Source organism: Phyllobates terribilis, unplaced genomic scaffold (genome assembly GCF_046119375.1).
Source record: "Phyllobates terribilis strain yellow unplaced genomic scaffold, ASM4611937v1 Scaffold_1__5_contigs__length_1240528914, whole genome shotgun sequence".
NCBI classification, from domain to species: domain Eukaryota; kingdom Metazoa; phylum Chordata; class Amphibia; order Anura; family Dendrobatidae; genus Phyllobates; species Phyllobates terribilis.
Window position 1 is genome coordinate 215,229,921 of NW_027362761.1, and position 22,236 is coordinate 215,252,156.

The 22,236-nt window shown below is 42.7% G+C and overlaps 1 protein-coding gene across 7 annotated transcripts in view; it reads right to left on the minus strand.

Annotated features, from left to right (window-relative positions):
- The window catches only part of CDC14B (cell division cycle 14B), a 94,658-nt gene that overhangs the window by 25,519 nt on the left and 46,903 nt on the right, over positions 1 to 22,236 (minus strand). For all 7 annotated transcript variants that reach the window (XM_073670989.1, XM_073670992.1, XM_073670994.1 and 4 more), the window contains exons 2-8: positions 15,167 to 15,257; positions 7,936 to 8,011; positions 6,910 to 7,002; positions 6,611 to 6,687; positions 5,809 to 5,875; positions 4,411 to 4,473; positions 4,208 to 4,295 (exon numbers count right to left, since the gene is read on the minus strand). In XM_073670989.1, the coding sequence (XP_073527090.1) occupies positions 4,208 to 4,295; positions 4,411 to 4,473; positions 5,809 to 5,875; positions 6,611 to 6,687; positions 6,910 to 7,002; positions 7,936 to 8,011; positions 15,167 to 15,257 (555 nt within the window). The remainder of the gene's footprint in view (positions 1 to 4,207; positions 4,296 to 4,410; positions 4,474 to 5,808; positions 5,876 to 6,610; positions 6,688 to 6,909; positions 7,003 to 7,935; positions 8,012 to 15,166; positions 15,258 to 22,236) is intronic.

The following is a 22,236-nucleotide window of genomic DNA, read 5'->3' on the forward strand; positions in this document are numbered from 1 at the left end:
CAACCCTGCAGTGGTGTAGGCAGGGTTATACAGAGCTCAACATTCTGGTACAGCTTAAAGGGGTATTGCCATCTCCAAGATTTTATCCAAATGTGTAGTAAGTGTAACAATAAAAAATATTAGCAAATATTTCCAATTAGAAATATAGTATGGTTCTTCCGATTAGCTATGCCGTTTACCCCATGTGCACAGGGCATTGCAGTAGATTAGGTAGCCGTGGTTACAACCACTCAAGCGCTACAAAGAAACTGGCTCACATGAGGACCGCCCCAGGAAAGGAAGACCAAGAGTCACCTCTGCTTCTGAGGATAAGTTTATCCGAGTCACCAGCCTCAGAAATCGCAGGTTAACAGCAGCTCAGATTAGAGACCAGGTCAATGCCACACAGAGTTCTAGCAGCAGGCACATCTCTTCAACAACTGTTAAGAGGAGACTTTGTGCAGCAGGCCTTCATGGTAAAATAGCTGCTAGGAAACCACTGCTAAGGACAGGCAACAAGCAGAAGAGACTTGTTTGAGCTAAAGAACACAAGGAATGGACATTAGACCAGTGGAAATCTGTGCTTTGGTCTGATGAGTCCAAATTTGAGATATTTGGTTCCAACCACCGTGTCTTTGTGCGACGCAGAAAAGGTGAACGGATGGACTCTACATGCCTGGTTCCCACCGTGAAGCATGGAGGAGGAGGAGGTGTGATGGTGCTTTGCTGGTGACACGGTTGGGGATTTATTCAAAATTGAAGGCATACTGAACCAGCATGGCTATTTGACCATGAAGGAGAGTGATGGGGTGCTACGCCAGATGACCTGGCCTCCACAGTCACCAGACCTGAACCCAATCGAGATGGTTTGGGGTGAGCTGGACCACAGAGTGAAGGCAAAAGGGCCAACAAGTGCTAAGCATCTCTGGGAACTCCTTCAAGATTGTTGGAAGACCATTTCCGGTGACTAGCTCTTGAAGCTCATCAAGTAGTGTTGAGCGAGTATGTTCTGTTTGAGTATGCTCGGGCCGACCCCCGAGTATTTATAGCTGCTCTTTGATATGGTTAAATCGCTCCCGTGTGCATGATTTGCAACTGTTTGGCAGCTTTATTACATGTGAGGAATGTGAAAGAAATTGACAGTTTTATTACATGGGAGGAATGTCTAACAGTCGCAAATCATGCACACGGGAGTGATAGGGAGTGTTTCAAGCATATCACCGAGCAGCTATAAATACTCGGAGCTCGGCCCCCGAGCGTACTCGGCGAAAGGGTTAACAGAACATACTCGCTCAACACTATCATCAAGAGAATGCCAAGAGTGTGCAAAGCAGTCATCAAAGCAAAAGGTGGCTACTTTGAAGAACCTAGAATATAAGATATATTTTCAGTTGTTTCACACTTTTTTGTTAAGTATATAATTCCACATGTGTTAATTCATAGTTTTGATGCCTTCAGTGTGAATGTACAATTTTCATAGTCATGAAAATACAGAAAAATCTTTAAATGAGAAGGTGTGTCCAAACTTTTGGTCTGTACTGTATATACAGTTAGGTCCATATATATTTGGACAGAGACAACATTTTTCTAATTTTGGTTCTAGACATTACCACAATGAATTTTAAACAAAACCATTCAGATGCAGTTGAAGTTCAGACTTTCAGCTTTCATTTGAGGGTATTCACATTAAAATTGGATGAAAGGTTTAGGAGTTTCAGCTCCTTAACATGTGCCACCCTGTTTTTAAAGGGACCAAAAGTAACCGGACAATTGACTCCAAGGCTATTTCATGGACAGGTGTGGGCAATCCCTTCGTTATGTCATTCTCAATTAAGCAGATAGAAGTCCTGGAGTTGATTTGAGGTGTGGTGCTTGCATTTGGAAAGTTTTGCAGTGAAGTAAACATGCAGTCAAAGGAGCTCTCCATGCAGGTGAAACAAGCCATCCTTATGCTGCAAAAACAGAAAAAACCCATCCGAGAAATTGCTACAATATTAGTAAATACAGAGGGTTCACTGCACGGTGCAAGCCACTCATAAGCATCAAGAATAAAAAGCCTAGACTGGACTTTGCTAAAAAAACATCTAAAAAAGCCAGCACAGTTCTGGAAGAACATTCTTTGGACAGATGAAACCAAGATCAACCTCTACCAGAATGATGGAAAGAGAAAAGTATGGCAAAGGCATGGTTCAGCTCATGATCCAAAGCATACCACATCATCTGTAAAACACGGCGGAGGCAGTGTGATGGCATGGGCATGCATGGCTGCAAGTGGCACTGGGTCACTAGTGTTTATTGATGATGTGACACAGGACAGAAGCAGCCAAATGAATTGAATGAAAGCACAAACCATTCAACACCTGCAATATGAGGAATCAATAAATAGTGATCACCATTTACAATTTTATTTAAGAAATCAATAGTACACATGAAAATAAGAAACTTTGTAATATATCTCATCAGGAAAATCAGCTTCATTCTCCCCCCTGGACGGATTCTTCACTCTCAATTCACAGGTAAAATCAGTATTTAGGCTATGCGCCCATGATGCAGATTGCAAGCAGAAATTTCCTGAGCGTTTTTTTCCTCTCCCTGGCAGGAAAAACGCATGCAGTTTTTACATGTGTTTTTTCTGCCAGGGAGAAGCGTTTAAGTGTTTTGTACATGAGTTTATGCATGCATGTATACATGCGGATATTATGCGATTCAATGCAAGTCAATGGCGGCGATTTTGCCGCGAAATCGCACGAGAAATGGATGTGCTGCGGATTTTTCCATAATGATAATCTTCAGCGGAAATTTCCGCAGCATGTACACAGCACATGCGGATTATCATTGGGAAACATGGCAGACATCTTAACAAGTGTTTTCAATGTGTTTCCGCGGCAGAAATGCCGCTGCGGAAGCACAGTAAATCTGCATTGTGGGCACACAGCCTTAGTGAAGACAGATTTTTTTCATTATTGAGGAATGAGATGACAGCTGGTGCTTTTAAACTTGTATGGAAAAGTGGGGAGGAGCTATTGCCAGAAGGACCACCTACTCTGCCAGTTACAGGGAACTTTAAGGCTGTGTGCCCACTACGCTGCGGAAATGCTTAAACGCTTGGTAGAAGGCCTGCCATGTTCCCCAATGATAATCCGCATGTGTTGTGCACAATCTGCAGCGGAAATTTCAGCAGCATATCATTGCGGAAAAATCCGCAGCACTACCATTAATGTTGTGTAATCACGGCATTTTCGCCGCCATTGACTTCCATTGAATCGCATAATATCCGAATGACTTCATCTGTACATGCAGATATTCTAAATGACATCATGGAAGGTTCTTTTACACCACCGCGAGCCGCCCAAGACACTGTACGCACTGGAGAAGGAGACCTGGGGCCATCGGAAGGTGAGTATAATGTGTTTTTTTTTTTTTTTTTACCATTCTTATTCTTTTTTTAACTATTAACTTGGTCACACTATATAAATCCATGCCGGTTGCATGGATTTATATAGTGTGACCAAGTTGTCAAGCACTTTCCAAGTGATGCTAAAATCGCTTGTCAACCCGCATGCGGAAATGCATGTGCAAAACGCGTGACAAACGATTGTCCCTGGTAGAAAAGACGCATGTACAATCCGCATGTACAATCCGCATGCGTTTTTTTCTGACAGGGAGATGCAGAAACGCTCAGGAAAAATCTGGAGCATTTCTGCATCGTGGGCACATAGCCTAAGACCCAACTGTCATCTCCTGAGTATTGAGAAAATCTGTATTTACTGAAAGGAGGAAGAAGCAGATCTCTCTGATAAGATATTACAAAGTTGCTTATTTCATGTGTACTAATGATTTATGGAATAAAAATAACGATGGTTTCTGTTTAAAATAATGTTCAAAAGCAATAAATTAAGTAGGAAGGATACTTTGAAGGACAAAAACAGGAGAATATAAATGTAAAGAGATAGTCAAAAGCCAGTAAAGGCTGACAGCATGCAATGTGTATAAATCAGAAACCAATAAATAATTAAATGTAATGTGCAAAATGGAATAAAGAAATAGGTTACAAACCTCAATGAAGCAGATCAAAAAAGTAAGAATAGAGAGTAAAGCAATAGTCAAAAACTGGTATTGACTAATATGCGGTAAGGGCTCACCCACAAAAAAAACAAAACCTGGCGTGCGTTTTGCAACTGCTTCATTTTGGGTTCAACACAGAAACAATATGGAAACAACAACATACCATTATCCATTTTACTTTTGTGATGGGGTCCACTGAAAGCCAGAAATTTCTTTGGAATTATCCAGTTGAAGTCTCCGTTTTCAGCTCTCTGATGAAATAAAATGAGGGCAATGAGCAAAAACAGTCTTCCTCAAAGTTTCAGGTGATCCAGTGATGATCTACTGAAAATCTAGATTCTGTTAAAGCCCTTTACTAAACCTCACCTCATAGTGCTGGTATTCCTCCAGGTCAAATGTGCTAAAATCAAAGAATTCGTACTGTAGTGCCTAGAATATATAAGAAATTATATTAAAATACAAGGAAAACATTAAAGGCGTAAGCTCAGCAGACATTGTTTGCCGTATTTCTGTGGATATAACCAGGGGCATATTGATCGCAGAGGCCGCGACCGGGCCCGCCGACACCAGCATAAACTTCAACTAGATGTGCGGATGTCCACTCATCTGGAGGTGTATTGCTGTGCAGGGGACCCGCTGGTTCCATGCACTGCAACGCACGCTGCAGGCCAGGGGCCAACAGCTGATGTCAGCGTGCACATTACTGGTGTCGCATGGTAGTGACATCATGTGCTCCAGTCGCTTGCATGCTGAAGTCAGCTGCCGGCCTCAGAAGAGGATGTTGTGTGGAGGGGGAGCAGAGGGTGAGGAGAATGGTTTATTATTTTTCTATGCATTAAAGAACAACAGCAAATTGGGGGACATATACCAGGATGGGGCCCATGGATGGGGGATATAGATAGATACACACACACACACACACACACACACACACACACACACACACACACACACACACACACACACACACACACACCAGGATGGAGGTCATATATACAAGGATTGGCAACGGATGGGGGACTTATATACCAGGATGGAGGGCACATATACCAGCATGAGCCCAGGATGGGGGACATTACTACATAAATGGGGGCTAGGATCAACTCGTATGTCCTTATAGAATTTACAATGGTACAAGGGCCCACACATCTGACCCGCATGTGGTCCAGGTGGTTTACCTTGGATATTTACGGATATCTCCTGTGAGTGAGTCTTTGCTCTCACTATTTGAGCTTAGACTGTTATTCTCATTGTAGCTAGTGATGAGTGCAAGTGCTCGTTACTGGAGTTTGTCTAGGGTGCTCTGGTATGCACTGAGTATTGCGGTGCTCGAGTGATATGTTTGAGTCCCCGCGGCCGCATGTTTCAAGACTGTTAGACAGCCACACAACATGTGGGGATTACCCCTGTTGGTCACGCAATCCCCACATGTTTCGTGTCTAACAGCCAGTAAACATGTGGCCGCAGGGACTTGAACATGTCACTCGAGCACCCGTGATACTCGGTGAATAACTGAGCACCCTAGACAAACTTGAGTAACAAGCACCTGAACTCATCACTAATTGTAGCACATTGGTTTTGTGCATGTTATTAATTGTATCCGATGTTTTTTGCATTACTGAATATTACATTTTGGGGTGTGCCTGTCCCAGCATAGTTTGGCTTTCTCCCCTCATTGCTAGGATTCGTTACTATGCAGGGAGCACTCCCTACTATTTCGGTGCTGCCCGCTTCCTCTCTACTAATCATGTACTGACAACTCACCTTGTGCACAGCATAGAAACAGCCCAGAAGCGTTAAATGAAAATTACAGGTACCGAACGAGGCATCCCTAGAACACAAAGCCATCAGTCACTACAGCTACCCAGGCTACAGTACAATGTGTGCCAGGAAAGACCTCACCCAGTGATGTAGATGGCGATATGATCATATCCATTGCTCGTGCAATATACTAAATAGTGTAGAAACCAATTCCGACTCGGTATCATGGCCTGTTTGTAATGGAAGCCACAACATTGGCAAATGTATTTACTGGTGAGGCTTTACAGACCCCCATGATTTATAATGGGGTCTGCCAGATTCTGTCAAAGTGGCCATCATTTCAACATAAATAACACTGCACTGAGTTCTCCATTTAAAAGTCCCAAATCTGTGAAAAAGCCTCCAACACAGAGGGAAACAGGTTATGAAAACCGGTCACATCTTCTAAGTAACAATTCGCGGTGTGTGTTGTCCACTATTGGACAAACCCTTTATGAACCGCTAAAGTGGCCATAGTAGGAAAGAAAAAAAAAACAAAAACCATATTCTCACCTCCCAGACCCTTTCTGGTGTCAGAGGCTGAGAGAGCGACTATTGATCGGCTGCAGTTCTTCAGCACGGACATTCACTTTGACAGAATAGTGATGGCTGCAGGCGATCAATGGACACAGTTTGTTCCATTACAGGACCGCTGACATCAGAAGCAGGGCTGAGCTGGGAAATACAGTATATGTTATTTCTGTATCTTAATTATGGCCACAGTAGCTGTTAAGGGGGATGGACAACCCCTTTAGGCATCACATACCTAAATGAAAGGTAAGTCACATTTCCCATCTGCAATATTCGGTTCACTTCTTCTGGGAGTTTCTTCAAGTATATGATCTGAGAAATACAATTACAGAACTATTTATTAAGTGGACTACAACAATGTAATTCAGATTGGGCAGGGGGCTGTGTAAGACCTCCTATGAAGGCACCTATTGTTTTATCAGCTATTCTGCGGACAGTCTTATGAACTTACACATTTCTCAGTACACTGACTGTGGATAAGGCACTCAGTCATTTACAATATTATGGACAGGCATCCGTAATGCTTGTACTTACAGCATAACTTCCTATTAAAAAGGCAGCGTTGGCTAGTTTTGTTGGGTCACGGTCGGTGTAATGGACAATTTTCTTATTTGTCAGAGAAAAGGCCTAAATAAAACAGAAACAATGAGACACGTCTTTCATAAAGAAAAAAAAACAATTTTCTAATTGAATGAGAAAAATTGTAAAAGGTGAGAAATTCAATAGAAATTATATTACATTTTATACAGAAGTATATTACAGAATCAAAGAGCAATCAGCCATTGATTTGGGAAAGAACTTCTATGTAGCAACATTTTCAGACCTAAAAAAGGCCAACAAGATATTTTACTAAAGGGAAAATGTGCAATTATAAGAATCAGAAAGCGGCTCTTATGTAACAGCAGAAATAGGCCATCTATGTACTCTATGGACGATCATTCGTTGGAAATGTCCTGCCTGACCCAAGGCTAAGTAAGACCTTTTGTAATAAAAAATCCTGCATCATCTTGGTGTTGTGCTGTTCCTCCGCTATTCTTCCTATACATTGACAGATGTGCGGTACAGTACCTTGTGAAACACACTGGTGGCATCGAATGGGCGGTGTGAGGAGAAACAGGTAAAACTGGTAACACCAGTCGTCAATTTATTCATACGTTTTTAGGAGAAATAGAGGAACGGCACAAAACTATTTTGCAATTGTAGAAAAATACAAAGTATTTAATTAAAGAGGACTTTTCACCAAATTTTTCATGTTGAACTGGACATACGATGTAATAGTAGCAGTTCAACGTGAAACATTTGGTTAAAGTTCATCTTGATATACACAGATCTGTCCTCTATAACCAATGAGGACACCCTTTGATCTCCGACAGAAGCAGCTGCAGAAGAACTTTTAGACTTGGGGCTACAGTATGTAATGCTTTACATCCGGGTGCTGCTTACCGACCCACATAGTGAGTTTACTAAGCAGATGCTTTCAAGACAGCACATAAGTTGGACAAGAAGGCGGCTCTCTGCCCCAAGGTGCCCTGCTGTCACCATCTCATCTTCTTAACTCACCTTCAGTTTTTTATTTAACTTGCAGCAGTATTTGTACAGCATGGCCAGGTTAAGAGGTCCAAAGTCAGCATAGAAGCTAAAGGAAAAACACAAATCACTAGTAAGTAAAGGTATCCTCCTAATAGATAAACGACATCTAGAGATAAAGTCCCAAACTACCCACCACCCCGACACCTTGTATACAAGCTCCTGAGAACCTACATGTCTCCTCAATAGCTGAAGGCTCCCCTCCAGCACCGGGCGTTGTAAACACAACCCCTACTCCAAAAATGTTCCACATACTTCTGATTTTGGCTCGGAGTCATCATTCTTTGTGTGTCTTTTTTTTTGGCGTAAGGCCAAATTCAGATGTCTGTGAAACAAGGTCTTAGTACAGACTGACGTCCGGAGATCGCGGTCTGTACTCAGGCCGAATTCATATGTCCATGAAACAACGTGTAAAAGTCTGCAGACTCCTGACCTAAACTTCACAGTCTTATATATGCTTAAGAGGCTCAGGAGACACAGACATCTGAATATGTTTAGATTTCAGGCATTTTTATTTTTGATCCAAATTCATTATGACTTTGCACCAATTTAAAGCCATTTTTTAATCCTCATTTTATTGCTTGTGCAACAACGTGGGTGTGATTTTTTATTATCCAGTTTCCAGATAATTCTTCTCTTGCAACTCTTGAAATGTTGAACAATTGCACTCCATTACCCTCATAAACAACAAAATCTGTATAATATTTAATATATTTATAATATACTTGAAAACTAAAGTAAGACACTTAAACCTCATAAAGGATCAAGTGCCGTAAATTGATGGCGCTTGGTCCTGGGTGTTAACTCCACACTATTGTAAATTTACAGCACGTGGTTAAAGCTCCTGCAATCTGTAAGAAACATATTAGATCTTGGCTGTCATAGTGGTTTACTACCATTTCTGTCTTCTATTTCACAGACTATATAACCATCAGTGAGAACCATATAGTGTACGAAAGTGTTGGCCTCACCGATGCTACTGTAGGACCTGGCGATCATAGTTGCTTGGCCCCTACTGGCATAGCAAAGCTGCTGGGCTAGCAGACCATGACTTACAGTGGCTTGCAAAAGTATTCACTCCCTTTGGCTTTTTACCCATTTTGTTATATTACAACCTGTGTGTAAATAGAATTGTAATCAGATTTGTGTGTGATGCATCAGCACTAAATAGTCCAAGTTGCTGATGTGAGAAAAATATATGGAAAATGTAATTTATGGGATCAAATAACTAAAAATTGGCATGTGTATATGTATTCACCACTTTTGCTATGAAGCCCCTAAAAAATTTATTTCATAGAAGGAAGTCCACCTGTGTGCAATCTAAGTGTCACATGGTCTGTCAGTATATAAGCACCTTTTCTGAAAGGCCACAGAGGCTGCAACACCATTAAACAAGAGGAACCACTAACCAAACACCATGAAGACCAAGGAGATCTCCAAACAAGTCAGGGACAAAGTTGTTGAGAAGAACAGCTCAGGGTTGGGTTATGAAAAAAAATATCCCAATCTCTGATGATTTCCCGGAGCACCATTAAATCCATTATCATCAAATGGGAAGAACATGGGACCACAGCAAACCTGCCAAGAGAGGGCCGCCCACCAAAACTCACAGCCCGGACAAGAAGGGCATTAATCAGAGAGGCAGCACAGTGATCATAGGTAACCCTGAAGGAGCTGCACAGTTCCCAAGCAGAGACTGGAGTATCTGTCCAAATAACCACAATAAGCCGTACACTCCATAGGAGGTTGCCTTTATGGAAGAGTGGGCAAAAAAAAGCATCCATTCACTTACACACAAAAATTGTAAGACACGTTTTGAGTTTGCCAAAAAGACATGTTGGAGATCAAAGTATTTGTTGATTTACTTTTGTTTAGAGAATATACAACCCCTGGCAAAAAATTATGGAATCACCGGGCTCGGAGGATGTTCATTTAATTGCTTAATGTTGTTGAAAAAAAGCAGATCACAGACATGGCACAAAACTAAAGTCTTAGGGCTTTAAGAAACACTAAAATAAATCAAGAAAAAAAAATGTGGTACTCAGTAAGGGTAATTTTTTTCAGACCAAGCAGAGGGAAAAAATTATGGAATCACCCTGTAAATTTTCATTTCCAAAACTAACACCTGCATCAAATTAGATCTGCATCTAAAAAGGAGTGATCACACCTTGGAGAGCTGTTGCACCAAGTGGACTGACATGAATCATGGCTCCAACACGAGAGATGTCAATTAAAACAAAGGAGAGGATTATCAAACTCTTAAAAGAAGGTAAATCATCACACAATGTTGCAAAAGATGTTGGTTGTTCACAGTCAGCTGTGTCTAAAATCTGGACCAAATACAAACAACATGGGAAGGTTGTTAAAGGCAAACATACTGATAGACCAAGGAAGACATCAAAGCGTCAAGACCGGAAACTTAAAGCAATAGGTCTCCAAAACAGGAAATGCACAACAAAACAAATGAGGAACGAATGGGAGGAAACTGGAATCAATGTCTGATCGAACTGTAAGAAACCGCCTAAAGGAAATGGGATTTATATACAGAAAAGCCATCATTAACACCTAAACAGAAAAAAACAAGGTTACAATGGGCTAAGGAAAAGCAATCGTGGACTGTGGATGACTGGATGAAAGTCATATTCAGTGATGAATCGCGAATCTGCATTGGGCAAGGTGATGATGCTGGAACTTTTGTTTGGTGCCGTTCCAATGAGATTTATAAAGATGGCTGCATGAAGAGAACATGCAAATTTCCACAGTCATTGATGATATGGGGCTGCATGTCAGGTAAAGGCACTGGGGAGATGGCTGTCATTACATCTTCAATAAATGCCCAAGTTTACATTGATATTTTGGACAGTTTTCTTATTCCATCAATTGAAAGGATGTTTGGGGATGATGACATCATTTTTCAAGATAATAATGCATCTTGCCATAGAGCAAAAACTGTGAAAGCATTCCTTGAATGAAGACACATAAGGTCAATGTCATGGCCTGCAAATAGTCTGGCTCTCAATCCAATTGAAAATCTTTGGTGGAAGTTGAAGAAAATGGTCCATGACAAGGCTCCAACCTGCAAAGTTGTCAGAATTGAGTGATTCCATAATTTTTTCCCTTTGCTTGGTCTGAAAAAAAATTACCCTTACTGAGCCTCACATTTTTTTTTCTTTATTTCTTTTAGTGTTTCTTAAAGCCATAAAGTTGCCATTTGAAATGACTTTAGTTTTGTGCCATGTTTGTGATCTGCTTTTTTTCAACAACATTAAAACAACTGAATGAACATCCTCCGAGCCCGGTGATTCCATAATTTTTGCCAGGGGTTGTAATAAACAGAGGCAAAACAAAGGTAGGATAGGTTTGGAGGAGAGACTTTCCTGGGCAGCATTTTGCCAACCCCCGGGGAGTGGGATTCGGCCAGTCTGACCTTTTACATGTTCTCCAAGATGGATATTAAACTGACAGCCGGCTCAGAGAACATGTAAAAGGCCGGTTACCTACATTGAATTGTAGGCGCGAGTACAATTGAAGCTGCATTTCTGTACCGCTGGCGCTTCTGGTGATGTATTCATGTACCAATGGTGCTCCTGGTAAAAGTATTTCCATACTGTTGGCACTTCGGGGGCAGCATTTCTGTACCATTGGTGCGTCTGTTGAAGCATTTATGAACTATTGATGGTACTGATCCTATACACATGTAGCAATCCATAACTTGTCAGATAACGTGGTATATGGCAATGTTAATAAATTATTGAGCTGTCTGACAAGTTAAAGGGAACATGTCATCAGAAAAAAATAAATAAAAAGCACACTATTAACCTGCAGATATGGGGCTAATCTTCAGGTTAATAGCGTTACTAACCTGCTCGGTTATAGTGATGACTAACAGCAGCCCGGGTCCTGACTGACCGCCAGCCCCAATGCAGAGCCAGTGTCAGACAGGGCTGGGGGGTGAGGTTACAGCCGCTGCTCTCTGTACTCAGAGCGGAGACTGAATCCGCACCGGCACCGCCCCCATGGCTGAAACAAGAACACTGTGGGCGGAATAAAGTTCATTTTCTCCCCGCAGCGTAGCACACGGCTTAGTGTGGGTGCCGGGCAGGTTAGTGACATTATTAACCTGCAGATTAACTGCATATCTGGAGGTTAATAGTGTTTTTTTCTGGTGACAGGTTCACTTTAATGGGAACCTATCAGCTGATACATGCTTCTCACAGATTGAGATAATACTGCCAGTGGATGATACATGCTACCCAATCATCTATGTCTTACTCTGAAAGGCTGTGGAGTTTTAGAGCAAAACCTACTTTAAAAGCCGCTGGGGACAGAAACTGCGTTGTGAACTAGTTGGATCCCTGGTGGCTTCTCCCCACCTGGTTACATGAGCGTATAGGCAGAGACCTGCCAATCTAGGGAAGCGGGCAGGGAAAAGTCGGCTGCTTCTGGAGTATGTTTTTCTTTAGAACGCCGCAGAGTTTCAGAGTCAGACATACATGGCTGAGATAATACAGCTAGTATTGTAGTGCCCGATACATGCTGCCCACAGATTGGGCAGCATGTATCAGCTGACAGGTTCACTTTAAGGATTAATACATCTGTCTTTATGTTAGGTCCTTTAATTATAAAGTTAAGACCTAAAGCATGCCACATCCTAACAGTGTGTAATATACTCACTGTCAGGATTCAATTTATGCAATTCTCCAATATTTTTTATATAGTACTGCCAAATCAGATGTGCAGGTATACCTATCACAAAAATCAGCATCCCAATACAGGGAACACCCCTACAGTCCCGCTGCCAGTGGCCTCAGTGGTCGGGTCACTGGCGTTTGTGACATCATCACTTTGCATGAATGACAGAAAAATAGTGGAAGGTCTTCAAAAATCCCCCCCCCCCCCCCACTTGGGTTGAATCCGGCCAATGGCTATATCTCCATTTACCCTATTTATTTTTGCAATTTTCCATTGTGCGTGCATGGCTTTTCTAAGGGTGCCACTCATATTAAAAAAACAAACCCAAAACATACTAGTAGGGAAATAAATTCTAAAACGCAGATTATACATTATAGCATTGGGAATATGCCTGCCATTTATAGGCAACAAAAATAAATGCATTTACCACCTTCCCAGATGTGGTAGTCAGTATGCTGACTGCGTGTCACAAAACCTCTGCTTATGTATGGACTGTCCCATAGGGGTTGCCTTGAAGTGGCGGGATGGCTTTTACATTATTTTGATCAAAATTATGTTAACTAAATACCCTTTATTATTTATTATTATTTTTGCACTGTGCTATCTATCCATTTACTTCCAGTTATTTGGGTATTTTGCTTGTTTTTGTTTTTTTTCTTTTTATGTATGAAAAACTGCAGAGATGGGACATAATGATGGCAAATGAGAACTTTTGCTCACTTACTGCAAAAATCGAGTAGCGAGTTTCTCTTATTATATGGTCTGGACCCCTACTAGAGCACCACTCTCTCCTCTAAACGGAGTGCCATATACATATTTAATATAAATAAATATTATAAATCTAACTAATACATAGTTTTTATTTCCCGTCTATTTTATCAGCTAATTTCCACTATAACAAAGTGGATGTTAGCAGAAATTCTTCACGGGAGACATTTACTTTTCCCCGCTTGCATTTCATTGACCAATCATAAACATAAGGCACTATAAGGAAAAAAAAAAATACACCCCCAGACACTGTCACAACTGCCTTCTGTGTGGTAAGACTAATGTCTAATCAGGTCACACGGAAATCTTACCAATGACATCTACTGTGATTAAAAATGCCGTAAGGAGGGCAGAGCTACAGGTGCATCTCACTCATCACCAAAAAGTTAATTTATTTCAGTTCTTCAATACAAAAAGTGAAACTCATATTATATAGAGTCATTACAAACAGAGTGATCTATTTCAAGTGTTTATTTCTGTTAATGTTGATGATTATGGCTTACAGCCAATGAAAACACAAGTCATTATCTCAGTAAATTACAATAATTAACAAAACACCCACAAAGGCTTCCTAAGCATTTAAAAAGGTCCCTTAGTCTGTTTCAGTAGGCTCCACAATCATGGGGAAGACTGCTGACTTGACAGATGTCCAGAAGGCAGTCATTGACACACTCCACAAGGTCCCAGAGTTCCAATTTTCATTTGGAAATCAAGGTCCCAGAGTCTGGAGGAAGAGCGGAGAGGCCACAATCCAAGCTGCTTGAGGTCTAGTGTGACGTTTCCACAATCATTGATGGTTTGGGGAGCCATGTCATCTGCTGGTGTAGGTCCACTGTGTTTTATCAAGACCAAAGTCAGCGCAGCCGTCTACCAGGAAATTTTAGAGCACTTAATGTTTCTCTCTGCCGACAAGCTTTTTGGAGATGGAAATGTCATTCTCCAGCAGGACTTGGCACCTGTCCACACTGCCAAAAGTACCAATAACTGGTTTAAAAGCAACAGTATCACTGTGCTTGATTGGCCAGCAAACTCGCCTGACCTTAACCCCATAGAGAATCTATGGAGTATTGTCAAGAGGAAGATGAGAGACACCAGACCCAACAATGCAGACGAGCTGAAGGCTGCTATCAAAGCAACCTGGGCTTCCATAACACCTCAGCAGTGCCACAGGCTGATCACCTCCATGCCACGCCGCATTGATGCAGTAATTGATGCAAAAGGAGCCCCGACCAAGTATTGAGTGCATTTACTGAACATACATGGGAGAATAATGCCCCAGTACGTGGGATACATGTAGAGCGGTGTATGTAATAACACACAGCTCTGCTCTCCTTTCCTTGTAATTATTCTGTTAGCAATAGCTGGTAGCGCCATCTTAGTGTTTTCTGATTAGACACATCGCTTTCTCGGTGCATTATGGTAAAATCTATGCTTCTCTGGGGGAGTTTTCTGTTTTTTTTTTTTTTCCTCCATGATGCTGTATGCTTATGATTGGGTAACATCATATAGGGGAAAAAGTGAATTGAAGGTGAAATTAACATACTTTACAAGCCAATACCTCAACAAGAGATAAGTTATTAAAAAAAAAATACATTTTATTCAGATCTTCAGCTACTTTGTCATGATGTGACCAGTTTGGCATGTAAAAGCTGGTGAAAGGTTCTCTTTAACCACCAAAAGCTCCTGATGCTTATGACGGTGTGTAACAGTTTCCCAATCACTCCGTATCATTCAGTTTACTTACTTTTCATACCGAAGCTCACTGTCGATGGAGAAATAATGTGTATTTTGGCTGGTCTTTGGTGTGTCACAGAGAATGGCGAAGTAAAGACGCTCTGAAAAGTAGTAGAGGGAAATACGGGTTACATGGCATCAAGGGCTTCAGTGGAGGATAATGGGCGACACATTCCACACATGCCAAACAAACTCCAGCAATGCGAAGGTGGAGTATTTCTTACTCAGTGAACAATGTATTGTAACAAAGGACAGAACATCGTGCACACAGATACTCTAAATAGAGCATGACACACCTAACCCCCCTCCCAAATACCACAAAGATTACAAGGCACACTCAGGGGTAAAGCAACAGTACACAGGTGAAGAGCACAGACATGCCAGATTATTAATGTTAGAGACATTTATAAATGAAATAAGTGCACTTCCACTTTAAGGGAATGTCCGCCTGTAGGGGAGAAACTGTAATACTCGATAGCAGCCACAAAGTAATGCACGGGGCACTGCGAAATGCCACTCCGTATATTGCATATATCCGGCTCCTGCCAGAGCAGATTAGTGAGGGTACCTGATATATGACACCTATCAATCTCAAACTGAAGAACTTTCTAATACATTAATCCCAGACAAGCCCTTTAATCCATCTATATGTACAGTCATGGCCAAAAGTATTGAGAATGAGACAAATAGTAATTTTTCCAAAGTTTACTGTTTCATTTTTTGTAATGGCAATTTGCATATACTCCTGAATGTCAAAGAGTGATCAGCTTAACAGCAATTACTGTACTTGCAAAGTCAATATTTGCCCAGAAAATGAACTTTAACCCCCAAAACACATTTCAACATCATTGCAGTCCTTCCTTAAAAGGAGCAACTAACATCGTTTTAGTGATTGATCCATTAACACAGGTGTGGGTGCTGATGAGGACAGGGCTGGCGATCAATCAGTCATGATTAAGTAAGAATGACATCACTGGATACTTTAAAAGGAGGCTGGTTCTTGGTATCATTGTTTCTCTTCAGTTAACCATGGTTATCTCTAAAGAAACACGTGCAGCCATCATTGCACTGCACAAAAATGGCCTAACAGGGAAGAGTATCGCAGCTACAAAGATTGCACCTCAGTCAACAATCTATTGCATCATCAAGAACTTCAAGGAGAGAGCTTCCATTGTTGTCAAAAAGGCTTCAGGGCCCCCAAGAAAGACCAGCAAGCGCCAGGACCGTATCTTAAAACTGTTTCAGCTGTGGGATCGGACTACCAGCAGTGCCAAGCTGGCTCAGGAATGGCAGCAGGCTGGTGTGAGTGCTTCTGCACGCACTGTGAGGCGGAGACTCTTTGAGCAAGGGCTGGTTTCAAGGAGGTCAGCAAAGAAGCCACTTCTCTCCAGAAAAAACATCAGGGACCGACTGATATTCTGCAAAAGGCACAGGGAGTGGACTGCTGAGGACTGGGGCAAAGTCATTTTCTCTGATGAATCCCCTTTTCGATTGTTTGGGACATCTGGAAAACAGCTTATTCGGAGAAGAAGAGGTGAGCGCTACCACCAGTCTTGTCTCATGCCAACTGTAAAGCATACTGAAACCATTCATGTGTGGGGTTGCTTCTCAGCCATGGGAATCGGCTCACTCACAGTCTTGCCTAAAAACACAGCCATGAATAAAGAATGGTACCAGAATGTTCTCCAAGAGCAACTTCTCCCAACCGTCCAAGAGCAGTTTGGCACCCAAAAATGCCTTTTCCAGCATGATGGAACACCTTGCCATAAAGCAAAGGTGATAACAAAATGGCTCATGGAACAAAACATAGAGATTTTGGGTTCATGGCCTGGAAACTCCAGAGATCTTAATCCCATTGAGAACTTGTTGTCAATCATCAAGAGACGGGTGGACAAACAAAAACCAACAAATTCTGGCAAAATGTAAGCATTGATTATGCAAGAATGGACTGCTATCAGTCAGGATTTGGTCCAAAAGTTGATTGAGAGGATGCCAGGGAGAATTACAGAGGTCTTGAAGAAGAAGGGGCAACACTGCAAATATTGACTTGCTGCATAAACTCATTCTAACTGTCAATATAACCTATTGGTACTCATAATATGATTGCAATTATATTTCTGTATGTGATATAAACATCAGACAAACACTAATAAAAACCAGAGGCCAGCAGATCATGTGAACATATAATTTTGGTGTCATTCTCAAAACTTTTGGCCATGACTGTATAATTGTCTTATCCCATCTGTCTGTCTGTCTTTCTGTCTGTCCAGGAAATCCCGCGTCGCTCATTGGTCCGGCCGCGGCCAATCAGCGACACGGGATTTGAGAAAAAGATGGCGGCCGTTAGCGGCTCATCTGCAGGACGGAGGTCAGCGGCGATGCAGCCGGGAGATGAGGCGGCGCGAGGCGCTCATCTCCCCGCTGCTGGCAGCAGAAGTATCCCGACCGGCGGCGGCGCCGCTGACCTCCATGCGGCTAGGGTGTCAAGGGAGGACCGGGGAGCGTCGCTGCCGGTCGGGATACTTCTGCTGCGAGCAGCCGCTCATCTCCTGGCTTCTCGCAGCGGAAGTAGCCGCACAGGCAGCGACGCTCCCCGGTCCTCACCAATACGATTCGCTGATTGGTCGCAGCCGGAGGCCGCGACCAATCAGTGATCTTGGCGCAAAATGTAAACACTGCTGTGCTGATTGGTCTTGGCCGCAGCCCACGACCAATCAGCGATTTTGGCGCCACATTTAAACAGCGGCCGAGACCAATCAGTGATCTTGGCGCCACATTTAAACACTGCTGTGCTGATTGGTCGTGGACGCTGCCCGCGACCAATCAGCGATTTTACCGCAAAATTTAAACAGCGGCCGCGACCAATCAGTGATCTTGGCGCAAAATTTAAACAACGCTCTGCTGATTGTGCCCGGTCGGCTGCATACATATTCTAGAATACCCGATGCGTTAGAATCGGGCCACCATCTAGTTTCACATAATTATTGATTTAATAGATTCAAAAGGTGTTCTAGTGCTACTTTTGGAAAATGGACAGTTAAAAGGAATCAGAGCAGGTTTTTGCTATGTAATCTGATGGCAGCATGAGATAGGGGCTAAAACACCAATTTCAGCGATATCTTACTTATTATGATGTGTGCTGTTTCCATACATTGAATGTTTTATCACCAGGACATTATCACTGCACAGACTAGCTGCACCTGCCATTGGTCCAACCACTCCCCCTCCTGTGATAAGCAGCACACTGTCAATATACAATGTACATAGAGAGCTGTGGTGTGGGTGGAGTTAGCTATTGATGTAAAAATGGATTAAGCCACAACCGCACATAGCGTCCCCCCACATTATATACTGCCACTGGAGCTCTGAATGCTCACTTAGCACTGCTCCATAATGAGAAGGAAAACCCTGATGAACCAAGAGTAGAGAGAGGGGGGGGGGGGGGAATAAACGGGCAATTTACTATCTGTATTGACGGACTATAGGTTTTACCTGTATTACTAGCTCATGTTCGCTATTTTTATAGGTGTCATTATATTAGGGTTCTGAGATAGTGATTGACTAATAAATATGAATAAAATATTGGTAGGGGGCGCTAGTAGACTCTTACCTTTGACCTGCAGCTGATACTTGCAGTGAACCAAAAAGGCTGCCTAAGTAAATTATTTTGGTTCTTTCCCCTTAACATTATTGTGTCCTGACAGATCTGTCATCCTGACCATTTCCTAGGTGTTCTACCAAACACCACGTCCACATCTATACCCCAATAGGCTCCCATCATTTAGTTCAAGCCATTATCTTTGTCATTCCCTGGAGTCCTCTCCAAGCAAGATTATTACCAACCAATTTGAAGCAGCATCCTTTACTGTGCTCCTATATTGCCCTGAGGAGGCCAGCTACCCCCATTTATCTTATTTTGAATTAACATCAGTTTTAATATTTCATATTTTTTAACTATTTACCAATAAATATTTATATTTTAAATTATTTTGTTCACTAATAAATATGAGTTTCTGAAATGTCTTGGTAGTTAGTATGATATAGCTACCTTTTGTCACCAGTAACTGTGATTAGATGCCAATAGATATTTAATGGCACATTTAACCTAACACACCTTCCCCATTAACCAAGTCATTCATTCATTTAGTATATATATATATATATATATATATATATATATATATATATATATATATATATATATATATATATATATATATATATATATATATATATATATATATATATATATATATATATTCACACTCCTTTTGTCGAGAATTCACCCTCGCCGTCTCGATGCATATGCCGACAGTCCATGCTATACAATATCTAGCTATTTTGGTTTCAACTACCTGTGTTTGGACTCAATATGGCTATTTAGGGGTACTCTTCGTTGAGCAGGGGCACCGCATTAGGGTGGCAACCTCTGCGGACAGGTAGGGTTAATTCAGGGTAGATCTAAGGGCAGATAGACCCAAGCCACCTGACTCCTTAATACTGTAGCGTTCCATTGCTGGTTGGAGTTTTTTGCTATTATTTAATTTTTAGAGCACTATTGATTCCATGATGCTGTACATAAAGAGGGGTAACATACAATACACAAATAGAAATAATGAACAATCTAATAGTGACAGGCAGGCAGAGGGGAGAGGACCCGGTCCTTGTGGGCTTACATTCTACAGGGTTCTACTATGGTAAGTGATGATATGGCTCTCAGAGCCCTGATCTCAGTATCATTGAGTCTGTCTGGGATTACATGTAGAGACAGAAGGATTTGCACATGTCTACATCCACAGAAGATCTGTGGTTAGTGCTCTAAGATGTTTGGAACATTAAATTGATTTGACTTTTCTTTGTGTATTTGTTTTTTTTATTTTTTATAATCAGTTAACAAAACGTAAAACTATTAACACTTATTTTTGAAAGAATTTCTACTTGCAGCATTTTTTCCAACATCTGCATAGTGCTGTATATACACACACACAGACACATTACCATTTATTTGGCTACTTTCAGAAAAGCTTTGTTAAATACAGATTGCATAAGTAATTTCCATTCTGTTACACGGCTGTTATTACATAAGCTTACTATATTTTTCAAAACAGTATTTCCTGTCGCCTGGCATTTTATGGAATTTATCTGTCTGCAGAAATGAACAAAAACAGAAAAAAAGCAAATCCCAACAATAAAACACATCCATATACAGACAATAAAGGACGTTTTTTTCAAGTTTTTACTGTCGATTCAGTCCAAGTTATTCCTGAAAAAAAAAGTGCTCTGTTTGAACAAAGCCTTACATAAGTAGAAGGCTTAGGCCACGTGCACACATTGAGTATTTGGTGAGTTTTTTACATCAGTATATGTAAGCCAAAACCAGGAAGGGGAACAAATACTGAATGTGTGAACGTGGCCTTATGTGTGAGCCATGTATATGTGTGCATTAAGAAAAAAAAAAAACACATTAAAAATGACCTGATAATCACAAAATAATGCTGTTAACTTGGGAATAGACTAAAAATAGGAGTGAATGATTCCCAGTGAGCAGAGAATACAATGTCACCATTGCCTTACAATGTGTACACAACCCTCCCCAGGAACAGCCGCAGTTTACACAACACCACTACAAAAGGGAACATTGACCAAAGGGAAAGAATGTAGAAATGGGGAAAAGAGGGGCAGACGGAACCGCAAGACGCTGAGGTACTGGGGTGAGGAACCCATCTCTCCGGCCCACGTGCATTTTACCAGTACACCCTTTACACAAGATGATTACTGTGATGAACTCTACGAGAACCATGGAAAAATGATATAAATCTACAGGACATGGCTACAAGCACACGCCACTCATCATAGACAAGTACAGTGAGGACGGCTGGTTATTAGTTACTTCTTATGGGAATATTGCACCATCTCAAGCAAACTTCACAATGGAAGAGGTGTCTGAGGGTCGCACAAGACTGATGGACGGAAGGGAGCGTGAGCAAGCTGTCTACACCATACACATGACAAAATACCCCTCCATGGACATATCACCCAAGAACACAGAAAATGAGAGTGTGTCATCAGGAGGGGGTGAGGAGCGCAGGCGACACAGGAGGGGGCGAGGAGCGCAGACACTACACATGCGCAGGCGACACAGGAGGGGGCGAGGAGCGCAGACACTACACATGCGCAGGAGACACAGGAGGGCGCGAGGAGCGCAGACACTACACATGCGCAGGAGACACAGGAGGGGGCGAGGAGCGCAGGCGACACAGGAGGGGGCGAGGAGCGCAGACACTACACATGCGCAGGCGACACAGGAGGGGGCGAGGAGCGCAGACACTACACATGCGCAGGAGACACAGGAGGGCGCGAGGAGCGCAGACACTACACATGCGCAGGCGACACAGGAGGGGGCGAGGAGCGCAGACACTACACATGCGCAGGCGACACAGGAGGGGGCGAGGAGCGCAGACACTACACATGCGCAGGCGACACAGGAGGGGGCGAGGAGCGCAGACACTACACATGCGCAGGCGACACAGGAGGGGGCGAGGAGCGCAGACACTACACATGCGCAGGCGACACAGGAGGGGGCGAGGAGCGCAGGCGACACAGGAGGGGGCGAGGAGCGCAGACACTACACATGCGCAGGCGACACAGGAGGGGGCGAGGAGCGCAGACACTACACATGCGCAGGCGACACAGGAGGGGGCGAGGAGCGCAGACACTACACATGCGCAGGCGACACAGGAGGGGGCGAGGAGCGCAGACACTACACATGCGCAGGCGACACAGGAGGGGGCGAGGAGCGCAGGCGACACAGGGGGGCGCGAGGAGCGCAGACACTACACATGCGCAGGCGACACAGGAGGGGGCGAGGAGCGCAGACACTACACATGCGCAGGCGACACAGGAGGGCGCGAGGAGCGCAGACACTACACATGACCTTTACTCCACAATCATGGAGGAAGGCAGTGATACAACAGAAGAGGAACCACAGCAACCAAACCCAACTCAGCTTTCATTCCTTCGCAGTTGGAGAAGTAATGACTGGATCTGATTGGCTGCTGCAGGAATCCACTCCAGCCCCCA